General features: G+C 42.4%; 1 protein-coding gene across 1 annotated transcript in view; it reads right to left on the bottom strand.

Moving 5' to 3' along the window:
* The window catches only part of LOC115143097 (retinoic acid receptor gamma-A-like), a 68,955-nt gene extending 48,353 nt beyond the window's left edge, over positions 1–20,602 (bottom strand). Inside the window, exons 1-2 of the mRNA XM_029683171.2 lie at positions 20,317–20,602; positions 3,848–4,198 (exon numbers count right to left, since the gene is read on the bottom strand). Of these exons, the coding sequence (XP_029539031.1) occupies positions 3,848–4,016 (169 nt within the window). The 5' untranslated portion in view covers positions 4,017–4,198; positions 20,317–20,602. The remainder of the gene's footprint in view (positions 1–3,847; positions 4,199–20,316) is intronic.
* Between the last annotated feature and the right edge of the window lie 356 nt (positions 20,603–20,958).

Below are 20,958 nucleotides of genomic sequence, written 5' to 3' on the forward strand. Positions count from 1 at the left end.
ACAGTCTCGCAAAATGCTTGCATTCACCCACTGTATGGTGGCAGGGTGAAAGTATTTTCATGGTAGCAGGGTGACAACCACTTGTGCGTTGGGGAAAGTGGAAGAAGCTTTTTCAATCACACCCGCGAGTGCTGTTGCCACTCTTTCCTGATGGGGGGGGGGGGGGTTGTGCTGGTCTGTTTTGTGGTCTTGTTCTGTCTGGATTGTGTGGACTAGCTCTCTGAGCTCCACTATGTCTCTCTCCAGCTCTGTGAATTTATCCCTCTCTATGATGGAGGAACAGTGCAGTTGTGGGACTGGGTGTGTTCAGTGCTGGGGGGATACCTCTCCTGCCATTGTTGGGCTCAAGAGTTTTCACACATCTGACTTCACACTTCAGTGCTAACTGTCTGCAGGACAGTTTGAAGAGGTGTGATCAGTGCTGGGGATACCTATCTTCGTCTGCAGGACAGTTTGAAGAGGTGTGATCAGTGCTGGGGGATACCTATCTTCGTCTGTAGGACAGTTTGAAGAGGTGTGATCAGTGCTGGGGGATATCTATCTTCGTCTGCAGGACAGTTTGAAGAGGTGTGATCAGTGCTGGGGGATACCTATCTTCGTCTGCAGGACAGTTTGAAGAGATGTGATCATTGCTGGGGGATACCTATCTTCGTCTGCAGGACAGTTTGAAGAGGTGTGATCAGTGCTGGGGATACCTATCTTCGTCTGCAGGACAGTTTGAAGAGGTGTGATCAGTGCTGGGGATACCTATCTTCGTCTGCAGGACAGTTTGAAGAGGTGTGATCAGTGCTGGGGATACCTATCTTCGTCTGCAGGACAGTTTGAAGAGGTGTGATCAGTGCTGGGGGATACCTATCTTCGTCTGTAGGACAGTTTGAAGAGGTGTGATCAGTGCTGGGGATACCTATCTTCGTCTGTAGGACAGTTTGAAGAGGTGTGATCAGTGCTGGGGGATACCTATCTTCGTCTGCAGGACAGTTTGAAGAGGTGTGATCAGTGCTGGGGATACCTATCTTCGTCTGCAGGACAGTTTGAAGAGGTGTGATCAGTGCTGGGGGATACCTATCTTCGTCTGCAGGACAGTTTGAAGAGGTGTGATCAGTGCTGGGGGATACCTATCTTCGTCTGCAGGACAGTTTGAAGAGGTGTGATCAGTGCTGGGGGATACCTATCTTCGTCTGCAGGACAGTTTGAAGAGGTGTGATCAGTGCTGGGGGATATCTATCTTCGTCTGCAGGACAGTTTGAAGAGGTGTGATCAGTGCTGGGGAATACCTATCTTCGTCTGCAGGACAGTTTGAAGAGGTGTGATCAGTGCTGGGGATACCTATCTTCGTCTGCAGGACAGTTTGAAGAGGTGTGATCAGTGCTGGGGATACCTATCTTCGTCTGCAGGACAGTTTGAAGAGGTGTGATCAGACTCACTCAGGATGGGGGAGTCGTCACAGAGAGAGAGGGATTTTCCTGCGGTGTGCTCTCTCTTTGATCCTGTAAAAGTCCTGCTGGAACTGCATGAGGAGGCCCTGCACCATTACTGTCCCAGACTTGTACACGTTGACAGAGGTTGTTTCAATTTCCTCAATGTCTAGTATTCTGAGTTTCCACCCTGGGCCAATATCCTCTCCCTTGACATAGGGGTAGTGTGCTCTTATAGCACTGTGCCATGGGAGGGTCTGTGTGGAAATTGAAGTTGAGTACATTATCCTCTTTGTAGCAGTCAGCAAATAGTGTCTCTGGATTGTCCTTGAGGAGCTTTTTTGTTGTTGTACTTATTCCTTGCGGGGTTATTTTTAATATCCATGGGGTACTGTATTGTAATGACCTCAGGACAGGGATACGCCACTGGGGCTTCAAAGGCCTCTGCATCTGGGTAGGGTGGGGGTGGGGTGGGGGTGGGGTGGGGGGGGGGCTGTGAAACTCTCCTGCCATTGTTGGGCTCAAGAGTTTTCACACATCTGACTTCACACTTCAGTGCTAATTGAAGGTGCTGCCCGTTATGTTCTGTCCTAGCAGCTTGGTAGCTTAGTATACTTATTTACTTAGCGTTATATAACAAAATTATTATTGTCTTTTACTTTTTGGCTTCAGAAGTAGCTTCAGACTGAATATGAATCACTCAGTTTTGTGTTGGATGGTATTTCCAGGTTCTGCTGTCTTTCTTCTGCAGGTTTTGGTTTGTTCAAATTTTTTCTTGATAGTCCTTGGTAGTAACAGTCCATTCATGTAATTTTGTCCAAAATCAAGGTTTTAGCTATGGAATTTTGATTCGGATTGAAGGTTTTAATGTTGAGGTTAGTTTCCTGTATAAGTTCTTGCAAAAAAAGTTCAAGTTTACCTACATTTATCCAACTATCGCTTATCTCTCTCTCCTCTCTCTACTCTCAATTCAATTCAATTTAAGAGCTTTTAATGGCATGGGAAACATGTTAACATTGCCAAAGCAAGTGAACTAGATAATAAACAAAAGTGAAATAAACAATACATATTAACAGTAAACATTACACGAACAGTAAACATTACACTAACAGTAAACATTACATTAACAGTAAACATTACACTAACAGTAAACATTACATTAACAGTAAACATTACACTAACAGTAAACATTACATTAACAGTAAACATTACACTAACAGTAAACATTACATTAACAGTAAACATTACACTAACAGTAAACATTACATTAACAGTAAACATTACATTAACAGTAAACATTACACTAACAGTAAACATTACATTAACAGTAAACATTACACTAACAGTAAACATTACATTAACAGTAAACATTACACGAACAATAAACATTACACTAACAGTAAACATTACACCAACAGTAAACATTACATTAACAGTAAACATTACATTAACAGTAAACATTACATTAACAGTAAACATTACACTAACAGTAAACATTACATTAACAGTAAACATTATCCAAAGAATAAAGACATTACAAATGTCATATTATGTGAAAATAGTTAAAGTACAAAAGGGAAAATAAATAAACATAAATATGGGTTGTATTTACAATGATGTTTGTTCTTCTCTGGTTGCCCTTTTTCTTGTGGCAACAGGTCACAAATCGTGCTGCACATAGATATGGGAGTACTCTCTTTCTCTCTCTTTCTCTTGCTCTCTCTCTGGACAACAGCACCCCCTTTGAACTTGTGTGGAAACTCTGACAGCCCCACTGGCTCACCCATTCAAAAACAAGAACCTGTTTCAAACCTCTCCCCCCTCTCTCTCTCTAATCCCTCTCTTTTCATGTTGTTTTTTATATGTTATAATTTGATTCACCTCTGTAAAGCCAGCTCATAAAGGGACACTTGTTCTTCCTGCTGCCTTCAGACTAGAGAGAATCCAGGCTGGCCCCGGCCCTGTACCCTGCCAACCCATTGCATGCACCCCCCCTCCCTCCCTTGCCGGCCTGCCTGCCTGCCTGCTTTACCACATGGAAAAACCCTGCTTTCCTGGAAGGGCTGTTTTTTGCTCTCTCTTTCTCTCTCTCTCTCTCTCTCTCTCTCTCAATCTCTCTTGTTTTCTTTCTCTCTCTCTCTCTCTCAATCTCTCTCTCTCTCTCTCTCTCTCTCTCTCTCTCTCTCTCTCGATGTCTCTTGTTTTCGTTTTCTTTCTCTCTCTCTCTCTCTCTCTCTCTCTCTCTCTCAATGTCTCTTGTTTTCTTTCTCTCTCTCTCTCTCTCTCTCTCTTGCTCTCTCTCTCTCCATCCCAATCCATCCCAAGAGTTGTGACTGAGTAAGATATCGCAAAAGGGTGTCGTTTTGAGTATGTTATTGTGTGTGTGTATACATTATGTATTGAATATGGAGAATATGATTAACAGTACTTACACAATGCAGCCATCTCTTTCGGTAGGTCTGCCCCAAATCGTCCAAACAGGCTGCTATTGGCCAGCAGGTCGAAGGGGGAGTGGCTCCTCATGGAGTTGAAGGCAAAGGGGTAGACAGCAGGTGAAAAGCCAGTCATGTGACCCACCTGCCGTTCCCTATTGGTTGCCATGGCGTTGAGAGGATAATTCCGGTCCAGGATAGCTCCGGTCCACTGTCCCGCTCAGGCAGTGGTCTTATTGGGGTTGGTCCTACGGGCCTGGAGAGTACAGGGCTGAGGAAGGATGATGAGCTGAGGTGGGACCCACAGACGAGACACAAAGCCTGGGCAACACTGCCTCAGATCTACGCTCTCTAGAGGGAAAGAAGAGAGAATAGGAGGTTAGTTACAATGCCTGTCAGTTTAAAGTAGGCTACACAGCCTCAATCCAAATGCATCAATATATGATCCAATGAGACGTCTGTTACAAACATAAGAGGGATGGCATCATTCATGGAGAAACTGTAGCTGACTCAAAAGATGGTAAGAAGAAAAGTGAATGATGAGGAATAAAGGGAATATGGGATATGTTGAAGACAGCAGTGGGCAGAGAATGAGAGACAGTGACATTTCTAGGGAAAATAAGTACAAAGTAGGACTGAGAGGATGAGACAGAGCAGAGAAAGGCTTCCAAACAGTGCAATGCCATCTGATTTAAATCAGCCCAACTCCACTATAAAGAGTCTCTGTGTTTTCTCTGCCAGCCTGAGACTGTGGCTGCTCTGCCCAACACACTTAATCCATTACAACATGGGTTAAGTGTGCCCCCCCTCCCCCCCCATCTTCTGGGTCAGATACACAGAAAGCAGCAGAAGATGTACCTTGTCAGATCAAATTATTTCCTCTATCTATCATTGTAACTCTCCCTTTCTCCCTCCCTCCGTATCTCCTTCTGGTGTACCGTCCCACCCCCCACAGAGTGATGTGATGAGTGGATGGGGTCACATTCTCGCCGGTAGATCTGTGGTTAACACACAGGAGCCAAAGAATGCAGTGTTGTTTTGGGCATGCTGCAGCTTATGCATCATAGTGTGAGAGAGAGAGAGAGAGAGAGAGAGAGAGAGAGTGTTAGAGAGAGAGAGAGGAGGAGAGAGAGAGGAGGAGGAGGGGGAGAGGGAGAGAGAGAGGGAGAGAGAGAGAGGGGAGGGGGGAGGGGAGGGGAGGGGAGGGGAGAGAGAGAGAGAGAGGAGGGGAGAGGGGGAGTGAGAAGGTGGGTGAGAAGGAGAGAGATAGAAAGAGAGAGAAAGAGGGGGAGAGGGAGAATGAGAGAGGAGAGAGGAGCAGAGGGAGGGAAGGGTGAGGAACTCACAGTACCGTCTCAAAACAGGGAAGAACATGTCCATGGATTAACATGTACAGTGGAAAAACACACTCACACACACACTCACTCTGCAGTGTCCTGTTCCACGCACTGGGGGGCACTGCAGGGGCAGTAGGGTGGCATACTGAGCAAGAGCGCAAACATGCACACATACACAAATGTACACAAAGAGGCCATAACACACACAACCCCTGAAAACGGACCCATCAGCGCAAACACATACTTGTATTATTTTCTTCCTCCTTCCCCCTGTCTGTGTCTGTCTGTCTGTCTGTCTGTCTGTCTGTCTGTCTGTCTGTCTCCCATGTTCACAGAGCTAGCTAATTACAGCCTACTGCAGCGGGGCACCGCTAATTTAGAGTTCCATTCCAGTAAACTGTTCCACATGTGGGGCCAGGCCGGCTGGCCAACCCAGCCACGTTACAGAAAGGACACACACACCACTCACGCACGTGTGCTTCCCTATACCATATACCATATACAATACATAGGGCCCTGCGTTTTTCCTGTTCAGGTCACACTGTACCCCCCTGCACTATACACATAGACATTCGATCCACTAAATCAACCCAGTGGATCCTCTACGCCCCCTATCAATACCCTGCCCCATCTATCATCACAACTGTCATAGATACCCTCTCTCTTTCTCCTCTCCCTGTTTCTATCCCCTCCCCTGCTCTAACCACCTCTTCCTCCATCCCTAAACCTCCCTCTCAACCGTTTCCAATCAGTCCACCAAATACATCCCTCTGCCAGGATTTGAATCTGCTTCTCATTGTTCTATTTGTTCCATCAGGTCTGCTGTTAGGCCGAGCTCCGACCCGGAGGTTTACGGGATGTTATGGTCGTGTTGTTTTGTTTTGCTTTTTGTCTTGTTGTGTTCTGTTCTGAATAACCCTGCCTTGTAGCTCATTAGTCATTATTCCTCAACCACACACATGTATGCATGTACACGCAAACAAAAGCATGAACTATCTCACAATTGTTTTTCAAGCCATAAATTCTCTTATTGACATATTTTCTTTAAATGTTTGGATCTTCAGGGGTTTCAGCACTTCTCTGTGAGGGCCAATTTCTCCTCCAAATGTTTTCACTGAGAGAGAAAAAAGGCTTTTGTGCGCCAGAGACAAAGAATCTCTTATAGTAAGAAGTATGGGCAACAAAATAAATAATTGAGTAGGTGGGATTGTATGAGTGACATAGACGGGTGTCCAATATACAAATGAAAGTAAGTGGTGCAAAGACATCCCTTCAGACACACATACTCACTCCCGCACAGATACACAATCATTGACTTTATTAAGCATCCTTATGGGGAAGTGTTTGGTGGGAACCAGGGTCAGTCGGAAGCTCCATCGCTATCTCAAATTGACCCTGAAGAGGTGAAGTATGGAGGAGAGATGAAGTTATTACGAGATCTGTTGAGAGGAAGGGAGCCCTGGTGTTGCTTCACTTGCCATGGGCTCCCTTACTGATCACAACACAAGACCCAAGTCTCTCTAGTACTATGAAAGAAAGAGAAAAAGAAGGAAAGAAAGAAAAGCAGGGAAGGAAAAAAGAAAGTGGTGAAAGCGAAAGACGATAGAAAACAGAGGGAAAAAGAGAGAGAGAGAGTAAAGAGAGAGAGAAAGAAAGAGTTTGTTTCAGGCATCTGGAAGGCACTGAGCCTTTTCTCCGTTCGTAAGAGGTGAGTAGCGTTTCATTAATTACTCCCACATTGGGAGCTGGATTGAGAAGAGAAAGAGGGGACTTTGGTGAAGAAAGAGGGAGGGAGCGAACTGGCTGATGAAAAACGTACATAAAAATAAAGAAACGGTTTATTTCCCCCAATAAACACACAAAATAATGAGCCTCCAACCCAGAGAACTGTTGCATTTTCTCTAATGAGTCACACCAGCCAGGGGAGCCTCTCTCTCTCTCCCTCCAGGGGTAACACACCTTGGGCAGGGCAACAAAAGAGGTGCTGTGCGTTTCTGGGCTTCCAGGCCTCAATGCTGCCTTTATGAGGCCGGGCTGGGTCGGTTCAGACTGGGCCGTCTGGCCCTGATGAGACACACACACGTACAAACACGGTGTGTGTGGAGGGGGCAAAGGGGTGTTGTCTCAGTGATCTCATCGCCCACCATCACCCTCAAGTCCATTACCCCAAGTCCCGACCTGACTCAACCTGCCACTCTTCACGCACACACACACACACACACACACACACACACACACACACACACACACACACACACACACACACACACACACACACACACACACACACATGCCCGAGGGGTGCACAGGTAACTGACGCCCACCTTTCCGAATGCATAGGAATTAAAAGCAGCTTTGGTGTGTGTGTGTCGGAGGTTTTCCATTCCACCCTCTCTTTTCCAAAAAGACCTTTAACTGAAGGGCAGACCTCAACACACACCAAACAAAAAAAACATGTATTGCCTCTCTTCACACTGGTTCTCGTGAAAATGTTTATTTTACAGAAGTATTAGACATTGGTCGAACGGCTAGACATATAAAATGTATACATATATTTATACTGTATAGCATAGGCTTGATTTTGGGCTCCCGAGTGGCGCAGCGGTCTAAGGCACAGCAGTCTAAGGCACTTCATCTCAGTGCTACAGGCATCACTACAGACACCCTGGTTCAAATACAGGCTGTATCACAACCAGCCGTGATTGGAAGTCCCATAGGGCGGCGCACAATTGGCCCAGCGTCATCCGGTGTAGGCCGTCATTGTAAATAAGAATTGGTTCTTAACTGACTTGTGTAGTTAAATAAAGGTTACAAATAGCCTACACCAGCCACTGGATATATAACTATGACCTTTGGATATTTTTCTAATCCTACTTCTAATTTCCTTAACAAATAAAACAAACAATAAAAGCCTGTCTGAAGTTAATCACAAGTAAAAGCTGTCCTCCAGTGTTATCAACTGCACCTGCCTCTTGTTATTCAGTGACCATGTACAGTGTAAAATGTGTTTTTTTCCCAACTGAGTTAAACCCACACAACGGCTTGTTTGTGAGGCGAAGCGTACACTTCTCTGGGTGATTTTAAGTATCCAGCTTTCATGTGGCGAATGCAACCCACTGAGTAATATGGAGGCGCGGTTTAATATGCCTCTAACTACTGACTTAAACACACACACACACACACACACACACAGACACACACCAGGTCATTACTGAGGTGGGCATGCAGAGAGAGCTTTAATCAAAACTCATAAAAACTGCACACTGTGACCCCAAGTCATTCTTTAATGACTTATTAAATCACCTCTCTGCCCGACAGACGTGTTTCACCGACTGGCTTAAGGTTTTAATCTCCATGTGTACAGTTGGATATTTTTACTGAAACAATACAAGTTCATTCACTTATTTCAGAGACGGACCATCACTGTGTGTAAGTGATGTAGATTTGAGGAGCATTCACACCTATCTAAAGCAGTTTGTGTGAAACCTCATGCAGCTCAACTATTCAGCATTAAATCCATAAATGTTCTATAGAACAAGACGTTACGATCGAATATATTTTCCCAACATGGAATTAGAGCTGGTATTAGAACTGGTTAGAATGTGTTACCAGTTGTCAAAACTGCCAGGTTATACAGCTACTACATACAGTTGACGCAGTAAGACTGAGGGATGGAGAGTTTAAAATCACAGCAGGAGAGAAACTGAAAAAGTCCCAAACTCCAATCCTCTCAAATCGACCCAAGCAAGATAAATGAGAAGTGTGTAAAATCATGCCGTCTTTAGTTAATAACATGGGCTTATTTGGTAAGTGGAGTTAAAGTATGTAGTCAAAATACAAAAAAAAGTATATAACCTTGTATTTGTATGTGGGTGTGTGTGTGTGTGTGTGTGTGTGTGTGTGTGTTTTTCCCTCTCTCTGCAGAAGTGTTGTCTGCTGTGTCTGAATTAGCACAGGGTCAAACGGTCCGCATGGCAAGCTTCACATGGCACACACACACACACACACACACATACACACACACACACACACACACACACACACACACACACACGCGGCCAATCGCACAGACAGACATGCTGATAAACTTACACACACACACGCCCGCATCCACACACACACACAAAATATATTTGCCCACAAACAATACACAATTCAATGAAATGTTCTCTCTTTCCCAGACAAAATAAAAGGCCATAGTATATGAGCTATGTTGACATATAGCTGGCTCTCTAAAACACATGCTACCATCGGTCTCGTAAAACCAAAATATTTTTACGATTGTGGTCCAGGCTTGCGAACAATCACTATAATTTATGAAAGCTATTATATTGTTGGCTTTGCTATTTTTTGTTGTTGTAACTATGCATATACATTTCCTTTATTAGCCAGATATTTAGATACTATTTATGACCAAGATGGTAAGTTAAAAAACGACAATGACCTTTTTACGACTGTTGACTTCTTTGCCGCAAACTAGACTCTTGTGCTATAACACAAACACTGTCGTGTGAATGAAATGTTTAACCTCATGTGAACATTTTACTTCCAATCCAAACTTTCACCTCATAATCATTCGTTATGGTTGCTCGGTTTCTATGTAACCGTTGAGTCTACATTCTCACTCACAGTCTCCTGTCTCCTCTAGCCACAGCCATCTCATTGTATCTCTCCCTGTCAGATGGACAGATGGTACAGAAACATGGGATTTGTTTAGGCAGCAGTAACTGCTTCTCACACGCCTCATAATACCGCCTATGGAAATTGGAATATGTTTTATCCAACCAGGCCTATAATGTGTTTCTATACTGTCCTCTGTACCTTCCACTGCAAACAATCATTTGAGCTGTGCTTCAGCCACATAATGTCAAAATAACAGTCTTTGTAATAATACCACTGTTACTGTTACAATCACTGTCGTAACCTTTACAATAACTTACTAACCATAAATAATGGTAATTACAGATACGCCAGTGACTATAATACTGTTACTCTCTTAATGGCAGGCCTAATCATAATAGTGGCTGCAATAACAGCACTAATGATGATAATAATGTTTAAATCAAACGCACAATGGTGCCGTTATGGGGAGCCCAGCCCCTCCGGCTGACTCTGGGGTTGCCAGGTCGCGACTGAGGTCACCCCATGTCGCTCCAGGCTACAGATAGGGTTCAGGGGTCACTCTTAATCGAGGCATTTAGTAGGCACCTTTTAGCTCTGTGCTCACTCACGGGTCTCTCTCTCTCTCTCTCTCTCTCTCTCTCTCTCTCTCTCTCTCTCTCTCTCTCTCTCTCTCTCTCTCTCTCTCTCTCTCACACTCTCTCTCTCTCTCTCTCTCTCTCCTCTCCTCTCCTCTCCTCTCTCGGGGGTCGAGGGTTGCGTTCCACCACAGAGGAGGGACTAGAGGTGACCTGCTGTGTTTAAAGGACTAGTGGATGTTGATCTGAAGGCATGCCTGAGGCTGTGATTAAAGTAACACACAGACAGAGGACAGCTTCACTGGTACACCAGGTGGCCAGATGATACAACCTGACCCAATGACAATGACCACTATTCAACAGACTTAAACACAGTGTTAAAGTACCAAACACGGTACCTTATGAGACAAAGATTTTGAACTAAATAGCAGTGCACCAATAAAAGTGAAGCATAAAGCATTTTTTTTAAACATGAAGAAGAACAGTCCTACTTGGAGGAAAATGTTCATTTGGAAAGAGTTAAATGTGATGAGTAGCCACACACAAGAGAGTTGTTCTTAAACAATGCAGAACAGACGAGCTGTTAAATAGCCTGTATCAGAAGTGAACAAGCACTCCAACTCAACACTTAAAGCAGAACCACACTCCTGCATGGTTTCCATTAAGAGTCCTTTATGTAACACCAAAGAAAATACGTCATCGTTACCGAACAAAAATATGTTTGTTTCGTCCAGGCCGGAAAACAAAAAAATACAATTCTGGAAATATATAATTTAATGAAATTGCCATTGATATTCATAGAGAAAAACTGAAAGGTCGACAAAAGAGCAACATCTCTCTCTCTCTCTCTGTACTCAGTACACCATTGTGACTATACTGGCACACAAGAGGAAACGAGAAGAACAGGCATTTACATTTTGAGCAGGTAAAGCTCAACTATTGCTGGTACCTATTGTCCCCTCAAATGAAAATAAAATCAATCGCTTTGGTGCAATTTACACAAGTACGTGGTATATTTTCACAACTCTAAGCACAAAAAATGGCTCATGTTTCAAAACTCTTAGCACATTTTGAATTGATTGTGTACAACAAACACATTCACAAAGTGACTTGTTCACTGCACCAAATCAATTACAATTTGAATACATATTCAAAATGCAATTTGAATAGTACTTTTGATATGATTTTCTTGTAATTTGTTAACAATACAATTAACTATCACTTAATCAAACTGCTCAAAACTGATAATTACTGAACTACTGATGTAGTGCCTACCTTGTTTGAAATTGCTTTTGTTTTATTTTCACAAGTATGTGGTACTTTTCACAACTCTTATTAGTACAATACTCTAAATAGATCATCAAAAAGGCAGATGTTTCAAAACTCTAAGCACATTTTCAATTGACTAAGTAGAACACACAAAATCATACCATCACTTTAATCAGTGTTTCATCTACAAATACATGTTTCACATTGCAACACATGTTCATTTAGTTTGGTCAGGGCGTGAGTTGGGGTGGGCATTCTATGTTTTGGTTCTGTGTGTTATATTTCTAGGTGTTTGGCCTGGTATGGTTCCCAATCAGAGGCAGCTGTCAAGCTTTGTCTCTGATTGAGAACCATACTTAGGCAGCCTGTTTTCCCACTATGGGTTGTGGGTAGTTGTTTTCCGTTTCGGTTTTCATTTATTCTCTTGTTCTTTTGTATTTATTGTTCAGTTAATTAAAGGAAATATGAACACGTACCACGCTGCGCTTTGGTCTACTCCTTCTTCCTCAGACGAACATTGTTACAATCAATTTGATCACTCTTTTGCTGCTGAGAATTTTCCTGCACAGCAGGAAAATCAAACTTGTAGAAAATTTGAGTTTTAAAAAGCCTTCTAAAGTTTGTAATTTCCACTTAGAAATATCAGATTTGATTTGCCCTAACAAAACATGCAACAACCCCTATGAAAATGTCCATTAATCATAATCCACATAATACTTCACATGTATTGTTGCTGAAGGATTATTTTCTTGCTGTAGCAAACTGGATCAGATTAAAGTCCTACATCTGTAGAAACATAAAAAGTATTATATATACTCAAATGTACCTCTATGATGATGACTATTATGATTTAACTTCACCTAAAGTAAACAAATAAAAAAATACCTTTTCTGCCTGAATTTTAAATATATATTTTTTGTCACTGGCCTACGCACAATATCACAAGATGTCATAGTATAATTATGTTTTTCAAAATATTTACAAATGAATATAAAATTAAAAGCTGAAATGTCTTGAGTCAATAAGTATTCAACCCCTTTGTTATGGCAAGCCTTAACATGTTCAGGAGTACAAATATGCTTAACAAGTCACATAATAAGTTGTATAGACTCACTCTGTGTGCAATAACAGTGTTTAACATGACTGTTGAATGACTGCCTCATCTCTGTACCCCACACATATACAATGATCTGTAAGGTCCCTTAGTCGACCAATGAATTTCAAAAACCGATTCAACCAAAACAAAAGACCAGGGAGGTTTTCCAGAGACTCATAAAGAAGGGTACCTATTGGTAGATGGATAAAAAATAAAGGTCACTACTAAGATACAGGCGTCCTTCCTGACTCAGTTGTCGGAGAGGAAGAAATCGCTCAGGGATGGAGCTAAGAACAGGCAAAATCCTAGAGGAATACCTGGTTCAGTCTGCTTTCCACCAGACACTGGGAGGGGAAATCACCTTTCAGCAGGACCAAAGGCCAAATCTACACTGGAGTTGCTTACCATAGAAGACAGTGAATGTTCCTGAATGGCCAAGTTACAGTTTTGACTTAAATCCAATACTTGAAAATGTATGGCAAGACCTGAAAATGGTTGTCTAGCAATGATCAACAACCAATTTGACAGAGCTTGAAGAATTCTGAAAAGAATAATGAAAATATGCTGCACAAGCCAGGTGTGGAAAGCTCTTAGAGACTTACCCAGACAGACTCACAGGCGTGATCGCTGCCAAAGGTGATTCTACAAAGTATTGACTCAGGGGTGTGAACACTTATGTAAATGAGATATTTTTGTATTTCCATTTCAATGCATTTGCAAAGATCTCTTGAAGCATGTGCTTCATTGTTTTGCATTGGCCAATAGAGTACTGTAAATACTGTGATTGATGCATTTTACGTAGCAGACACTTTTATCCAAAGTGACAACATGATATTTACTGCCATTTTATTCATTTCATTTCATTGTGAAATCTGTCTTCATTCACCACACCTTTGATCACACATGGGGTCAAAATTCTGGAAATGTAATATTCAGTCAATATTAGTGCATAATGGGAAAACAGTTTAATGTCATTTACAGTACTGTGTAGCATACTACATTCAAAGAGCAATTTTGAAACATGTATCTTTGTCACGTTCTGACCTTTATTTCCTTTGTTTTGTATTTATTTAGTATGGTCAGGGCATGAGTTGGGTGGGCAGTCTATGTTTGTTTTTCTATGATTTGGGGATTTCTATGTTTCGGCCTAGTATGGTTCTCAATCAGAGGCAGGTGTCATTAGTTGTCTCTGATTGATAATCATACTTAGGTAGCCTGGGTTGCACTGTTTGTTTGAGGGTGATTGTCTATGTTGATGGCTTGTTTCAGCACAGCTCGCATTAGGTTCACGGTTGTTATTTTGTTTGCTGTTTTTGTATAGTGTTTCAGTGTTCAGTGTTTTCTTTATTAAAGTTCATCATGAACACATCACGCTGCATATTGGTCCTCCGCTCCTTCTCGCCTCTCCTCTTCAGATGAAGAGGAGGACGGCGTGACAATCTTACCTTCCTTGCTATTGGATTAACTGGTTGTTAAGATAACTAAATTGAGAAGATATGTGTTTTGGTGATTAAACCAATGTACTCATTATATTTCACAGTAAATGTATATTTTGATTAATGGTTATGTGGTGAAAGATGTCTAAAAACAAAATGAATGCACAATGAAAGGTGTATAACACCGTGCTACGTTTAATGCCACAGAAGCCGACTTTGTCTCGGGCCTAACAACACCTGTGCCAATATATCCTCCGAACACCGGCTTCAGGGGCATTATCACTTTTATACAACAGGTTACCAACATATTCAAACAATGATTGACATATTTGATTTAAAAAACATAATTTTTATGAATAAATTCATACTATTTCATCCTTCCACAAGACATAGTCTCGACACAGATCTAGGGTTGCTACCCAAGCCGGTTGGTTGTTCGTTCTATCGGTTCGGTTTCCTGAGACGCGACCCAGTCGTTCAGTCTTTTCGTTCTGTATCTATGGACACAGACGTTCATTCTAAATGTTCCATTGCCTTACTGGCTGGCAACATTCTTATCCCTTGTTTGCTCACTAGCTAACTACGGCTAACTACGGCTAACTTACGGTCACGTCAAACAGTGCAGGCAGAATAACAACAGTAGCTGCTTTTGCATTTGTTTCAGCTGTTTTCTCGTGACATTTATTTGGATACATCCATAACAATGAGCTAATGAGGTGTGATTTCGCCTGGCATAGAACATGTGCTCTCTCATCAGGACACTGTTGTTCAGAGGCCAATGACACGGCTAACATAATCACTTCCAACTGAAGCTGGAAAGACTGAAAACTATAAAATCCATAAAAATGATACCAGCTAATTCAAGATTTCAACTGGCTGAGAAACACTGTCTGTCTGTCTGTCTGTCTGTCTGTCTGTCTGTCTCATCCCGACTCCTTTTTATAGTGGAGATCAAGTTTATAACTTGCCTAAGTGGCCTGATGAGACAGTGGATTGCACAGTCAGATTAACAGAGTAGATAGGCATTTTAACGTGATAGATTTAGCCGGTGTTAACTTGTGGAAAAGACACTGGCTGGAATGTGCTTTTAACCAATCAGCCTTCAGGATTAGATCCACCCGTTGTATCATTTTATTTTTTTACAATATCCAACTGATTTACAATTCCCCTATTTCTGATGATGACATACTGTATTTCTTAACATTCTCACAATCTGCTGTTGGACACTAATTATTAAAAAAAAACGTTATTGTCAGATACAGTATGGAAATTATATTTGCCATCTACTATTTGTTCTGTTCAGCACCTCAAAAGAGGAGAGTTTGAAAGTGGGTTGGTATGGACAGACAGGCAGGTGGGGGGGCGAGAGAGAAATATAGAGAGAGAGAGAGGTAATGAGAAATGCTTCGTGTTGACAGACGAGTGGAGACCATGAAACAGAGAGAGAGAAAGAAGAAAGAGAGGAGAGAGACAACATTCTCCTACTGAGGGCCCTGCCTTGCAAAGCGAACAAAGACACAGAGATGGCAAGGCAGTTAAAGGAGTTAGGCGGTAATAACCTACGCACAAACACTGCAGGTGCGTCATGAATCTCTCTTTGTGTGCGTGTGAAAGATGTGTGAGAGAACATTACTTAGACACACGTGTATACATTTTTATACATGTGTGTTTGCTGGGAATGTATCTAAAGTGTATGGGCAGACAGGACAAGAAACATCAGTCTGGCAGGTAAGGTGAGTTTGATCATAAAACAAACACACAAAAAAAACACATTTAGTCATAAACGAATGCTATCAAAACAAGTTTAACAATAGCATACATTATTTGAAATAAATTGGGCTCCACGACTTATTACATTTCCAGACTTTTATTTTATTTTTTATTTTACCTTTATTTAACCAGGCAAGTCAGTTAAGAACAAATTCTTATTTTCAATGACGGCCTAGGAACAGTGGGTTAACTGCCTGTTCAGGGGCAGAACGACAGATTTGTACCTTGTCAGCTCAGGGGTTTGAACTCGCAACCTTCCGGTTGCTAGTCCAACGCTCTAACCACTAGGCTACCCTGCCGCCCCTCACATATGTACAGTATACATTATGTACTGTATATTCTAACCAAACTAACCCCCATACAGTATGTGAATCAGGGAATGGGGCTAACTAAATGGCCATTATAGAGATGGCAGTCATTGGCATAGTTAGTCCGTTTAGCCCAGCCTGATCGTTAAGGTTAGGGTTTAGAGAGTGTAAACTGATCCTAGACCTGTGCCTTCCTGTTGGTTGCTAGTGGGTGACCTGAGGGTTTGATGGGATTGAGAGTATTGTTGCTCAGGGCGATTAGTTGACACTCTTTCCAGAAAATGACAGGGTGATGAAAACCACTCTAAGTGTTTAGATCTCTGACTTCAAATTTATAGAGATGTAGGACCTTAATTTAATCACCCTGTTGCAGGATAATTTTCCTGGATTCTTTTCCTGCTGGAGCAAACTGGCTCAAATTAAGATCCTACATCTACACCCCCAGACACGCACACACAATACACACGCAAAAACACACAAAACAGCTAACAGCTAACTACACATTTAAACTGAACGGTGCAATTCACAGTGACTATACACAAGATTGCCAGTTCATACACACATTCTCATAAATACCAGGATCACTAGCACACAAAGACATGAGTACTCACTCAGACACATCACATATACAGTGAGGAATGGCTCTAGTAAATCTCCACTGACTTCACTCACACAGAGAGAGAGAGAGATCCAGTCTGACACAGAGTTGTGGTGATAGAGAATAAAAGAAAGGGACTCTCCGTGGAGTATATTTAGACACACTCCGACCATGCTGTCTGCCAAACACTTCACAGACAGGATCTTAACTTGAGCCAGTTTGCTACAGCAGAAGAATTATGCTGACCCAACAGGAAATATTAATTATTATGTGGATTATAATAAATTGTAATTTTTGTAGGGGTTACATTTATCGTTACGGAAAATCAAGTCTGAAATTTGAAAGTGTTTTTTTTTTGTATTTTACCCCCATAAAAATACACTACAAGTTTGCATTCTCAGCAACAAAAGAGTGATCAAATTAAGATCCTACATCTGTACACACAATGCTTTTACTGGAACTGGCTGGTCTCGCTCTGGTGGGACACACTAGTGTGTTGTGTTGATCTCTTAGGGAAACGTGTGTGTGTGTGTGTGTGTGTGTGTGTGTGTTTGTTCATTAGGCAGGTCGCTTAAGCTTGACTTCGAAATTTGATGTCTAGGTTGTTTTTGTTGTTGTTGCTTTAACCCTACCCTACCCCAGACCTTAACCCTTACCTTAACCATTCAGAATGAGTGCCTAAACTTAATGTTTTAACTCTATCCAAAACCTTAACCTTCTAAATTTGACGTTTAGAGCAACTTTGAAATGTGACATTTGGAGAAACGTCTAATTCTGCAGTGAGACTGTGAGTGCTTGTTAGTGTAGATGAGGGAGAGAGAGTGTGTTACTATAGTGAATGTGTGTTTTTATTAGTGTGTGTGGACACAAACCAGCATTTAATGTGGTGCTTAGCCACATGAAATCTTTGTGCCCTGTCTGTGCTCTATTTGCTGCCTCTTCTTCTTCCTCCTCCTCCTCCTCGTCTCTCCATGCCAAGATAGTTACTAGATGTGCTGACTAACATTCCACCAGACATTAGGAAAATGAATCTGGAATAGATTTGTCGGGCATCCGCTACATTGGCAAAGGGCAGGATAAGCATTGCATAGAGCTGTACTCCATAGATCAGCACACTGAGGTCAGAACACTGAGCTGCTGAGTGTTACTGATCAGCATTATATCACAGCAAGACGGAACACAACAGTTAAACCACAGCTTTGTACACAAAGTAAGAGATAGTAAAAGTTTAATCTAAACAAATTCTATTCAATAATATAACCTAATCTATTTATAATAAAATTGATGGGGACATGTTGTTTTTGACAAGAATTGTGCCTATCCCCACTGTATGAGTGACTTACAAATGTGTGTAAAACACTTAGTTTCACTTTTCCTGTAAAATAAACCCAAACTGAGGATCCTCAAACGGTTGCAGGTTGTTGCTGAGAGAGGATGGAAGTACATGTAACACCATGTACTGAAGGTTTACTACATGGGGTCAAAGAGTTTGTTTTTTCTTTCACACACGCACACACACACTGCACACCAGAAGGAAACAGAGATCAGACGCACACGGCTCTCAGTCATCTCCCGATATTCAAATCACGTCGTTTCAATGTTTCCATGTCGCTTGTATAATTGCACCTCCGTAACCTGTTTACATAACCTTATGTGTTATGTGACAGGACTACTGCACAGTGCACACACAAACACATGCACATGCATACACGTACGGGCATATACACACACACGCACGCACGCACGCACGCACCGACACACACACGCACGCATGCACATACACATACGGGCATATATACACACACACACAAGCACGCACCGACACACACACGCACGCATGCACGCACACACACACACACACACACACACACACACACACACACACACACACACACACACACACACACACACACACACACACACCAGAGCAGACCAGACCAGACCAGACCAGCTCCAGCCATTTGCATGACTGATGAAGCATCTGCCGAGAGTGACAATTCACAATATGATTGAGCAGCCTGTGGGCAAAGTAGAGGCTCTGTCTAATCCTAGCGTAGTCACTGCTTAATAGGTCTGTGCTACTTTATGCTGGGTGTGACCATAACATGGGGAGGAAATATACTGACATATAAGGACCCATACTATAAAGACATTGAGATGGAATTACACTGACATACACTGAGTATGTCAAACATTAAGAGCACCTTCATAATATTGAGTTGCAGATCCCCCCTCAGAACAGCCTCAACTTGTTGGAGCTTGGACTCCACAAGGAGTTGAAAGCGTTCCACAGGGATGCTGGCCCATGTTGACTCCAATGCTTCCCAAAGTTGTGTCAAGTTGGCTGGATGTCCTTTGGGTGGTGGACTATTCTTGATACACACGGGAAACTATTGAGCATGAAAAACCCAGCAGTGTTGCATTTCTTGACATAAACCGGTCCCCTACTACCATTCCCCGTTCAAAAGCACTTCAATATTTTGTTCTTGCCCATTCATGCTCTGAATGGCACACATACACAGTCCATGTCTCACGGCTTAAAAATCCTTCTTTAACCTGTCTCCTCCCCTTCATCCTCACTGATTGAAGTGTATTTAGCAAGTGCCATCAATAGGGGATCATAGCTTACACCTGGATTCACCTGGTCAGTCTGCCATGGAAAGAGCAGGTGTTCTTAATGTTTTGTACACTCGGTGCACATATATCATGACATGGGGAAGAAAGTGCATTATGAAGGTGTATTACACTGACATGCAGTGCACGTCCCTATAACATAACATTAGTGCGGCCGATGCCATGTGAGAATATTCAAATGGGATGAGGAATCACTTTGATCACTACTGAGACAACAGTTTGTGCATAGATTCAAGGTTTTTCACATATCGTGTCATGCAACGCAGTGCTCATGTCAATGGGCTGGACACTGTTTCCCAGTTTGTCACATTAAGAATGTAAGCGGTTGATTAGGAAACTATAAAGTTGTCATACAATCAGCAAACACACACAAGAACACGTTAAAAAAAACATATCACACACTCATGCATACAATACTACACATCTACTCACACTTGTAACAACGGTCAAGCACAAGAAAGAGGCGATCTCTGTCTTTCTCACTAGTTTACCTCCTTCTCTCTCTTTAAATCTGTTCTCAATTAAAGCTGTCCTCAGGAAACTCAAACTCTCCCCTTGTAGAGTCCCATTCCTCCCCAAACACACAAGCAGTCTCTGTTTCAATCATCTCCCCATCCACACACACACACACACACACACACACACACACACACACACACACACCACACAAACACCACACAAACACTCTTGTCTCAGTCCTGCTCTGACATGTTCTCTTTCTCTTTCTTTCTTTCTCTCTCACTCCAAAGAAAGACTCAGAAACAAAGAAAAAACAGGAAAAAGAGAGACGGTCTGTAAAGTTCAATCCGAAATCCAAACTCACCAGCTCTGCAGTGTGTCTGGAGTACAGATGGACGAATGAAGGAAGAGAGTGGATTGAGTTATGTGTAGTAGAGCTCAGTTCATCAGTCAGAAGTCCCTCTCAGAGCGAAGATAAAGCACAGCCTGTTGCATTCTGCCTTCCTCTCCCTTTTCTCTCTCTCTCTCTCTCTCTCTCTCTCTCTTTCGCTCTCTATCCCTCTCTCTCTTTCCCTTGATCGCTCACTCACTCACTCTCTTCTTGCTCCCTCTCTCTCCCCTACTGAAATCATTATGCACTTTGATTTACAAACCCTCCCTGTCACGTGATCCAACACTTCAAATATACAGTGCATTTTTTTACAAGCCACAGAATGCCTGAAGGAATGGAAAATAGAGTCCAGAAAGCTTAGGTTTCAGCTTCTCAGCCCCCCTCCTCTCTCTTTCCTTCTCTCTCTCTCTCTTTCTTTGTCTCTCACTCTCCCCCTTCACTCTTCGTCCCAAACCTTTGGTCTGTCACCTTACTGTTCTTGGATGTTTCATTTCCTTGACTATTCCCATATCTCCCTTTATGCATATTCCTCTTCCTTTAAAAACAAACAACTGCCCACCCAACTTTGCATGTGTGTGCGCATGTGTGTCAGAGGGGGAAGGGGGGGGGCATAAA

The sequence above is a fragment of the Oncorhynchus nerka genome, linkage group LG15 (genome assembly GCF_034236695.1).
Source record: "Oncorhynchus nerka isolate Pitt River linkage group LG15, Oner_Uvic_2.0, whole genome shotgun sequence".
NCBI lineage: Eukaryota > Metazoa > Chordata > Actinopteri > Salmoniformes > Salmonidae > Oncorhynchus > Oncorhynchus nerka.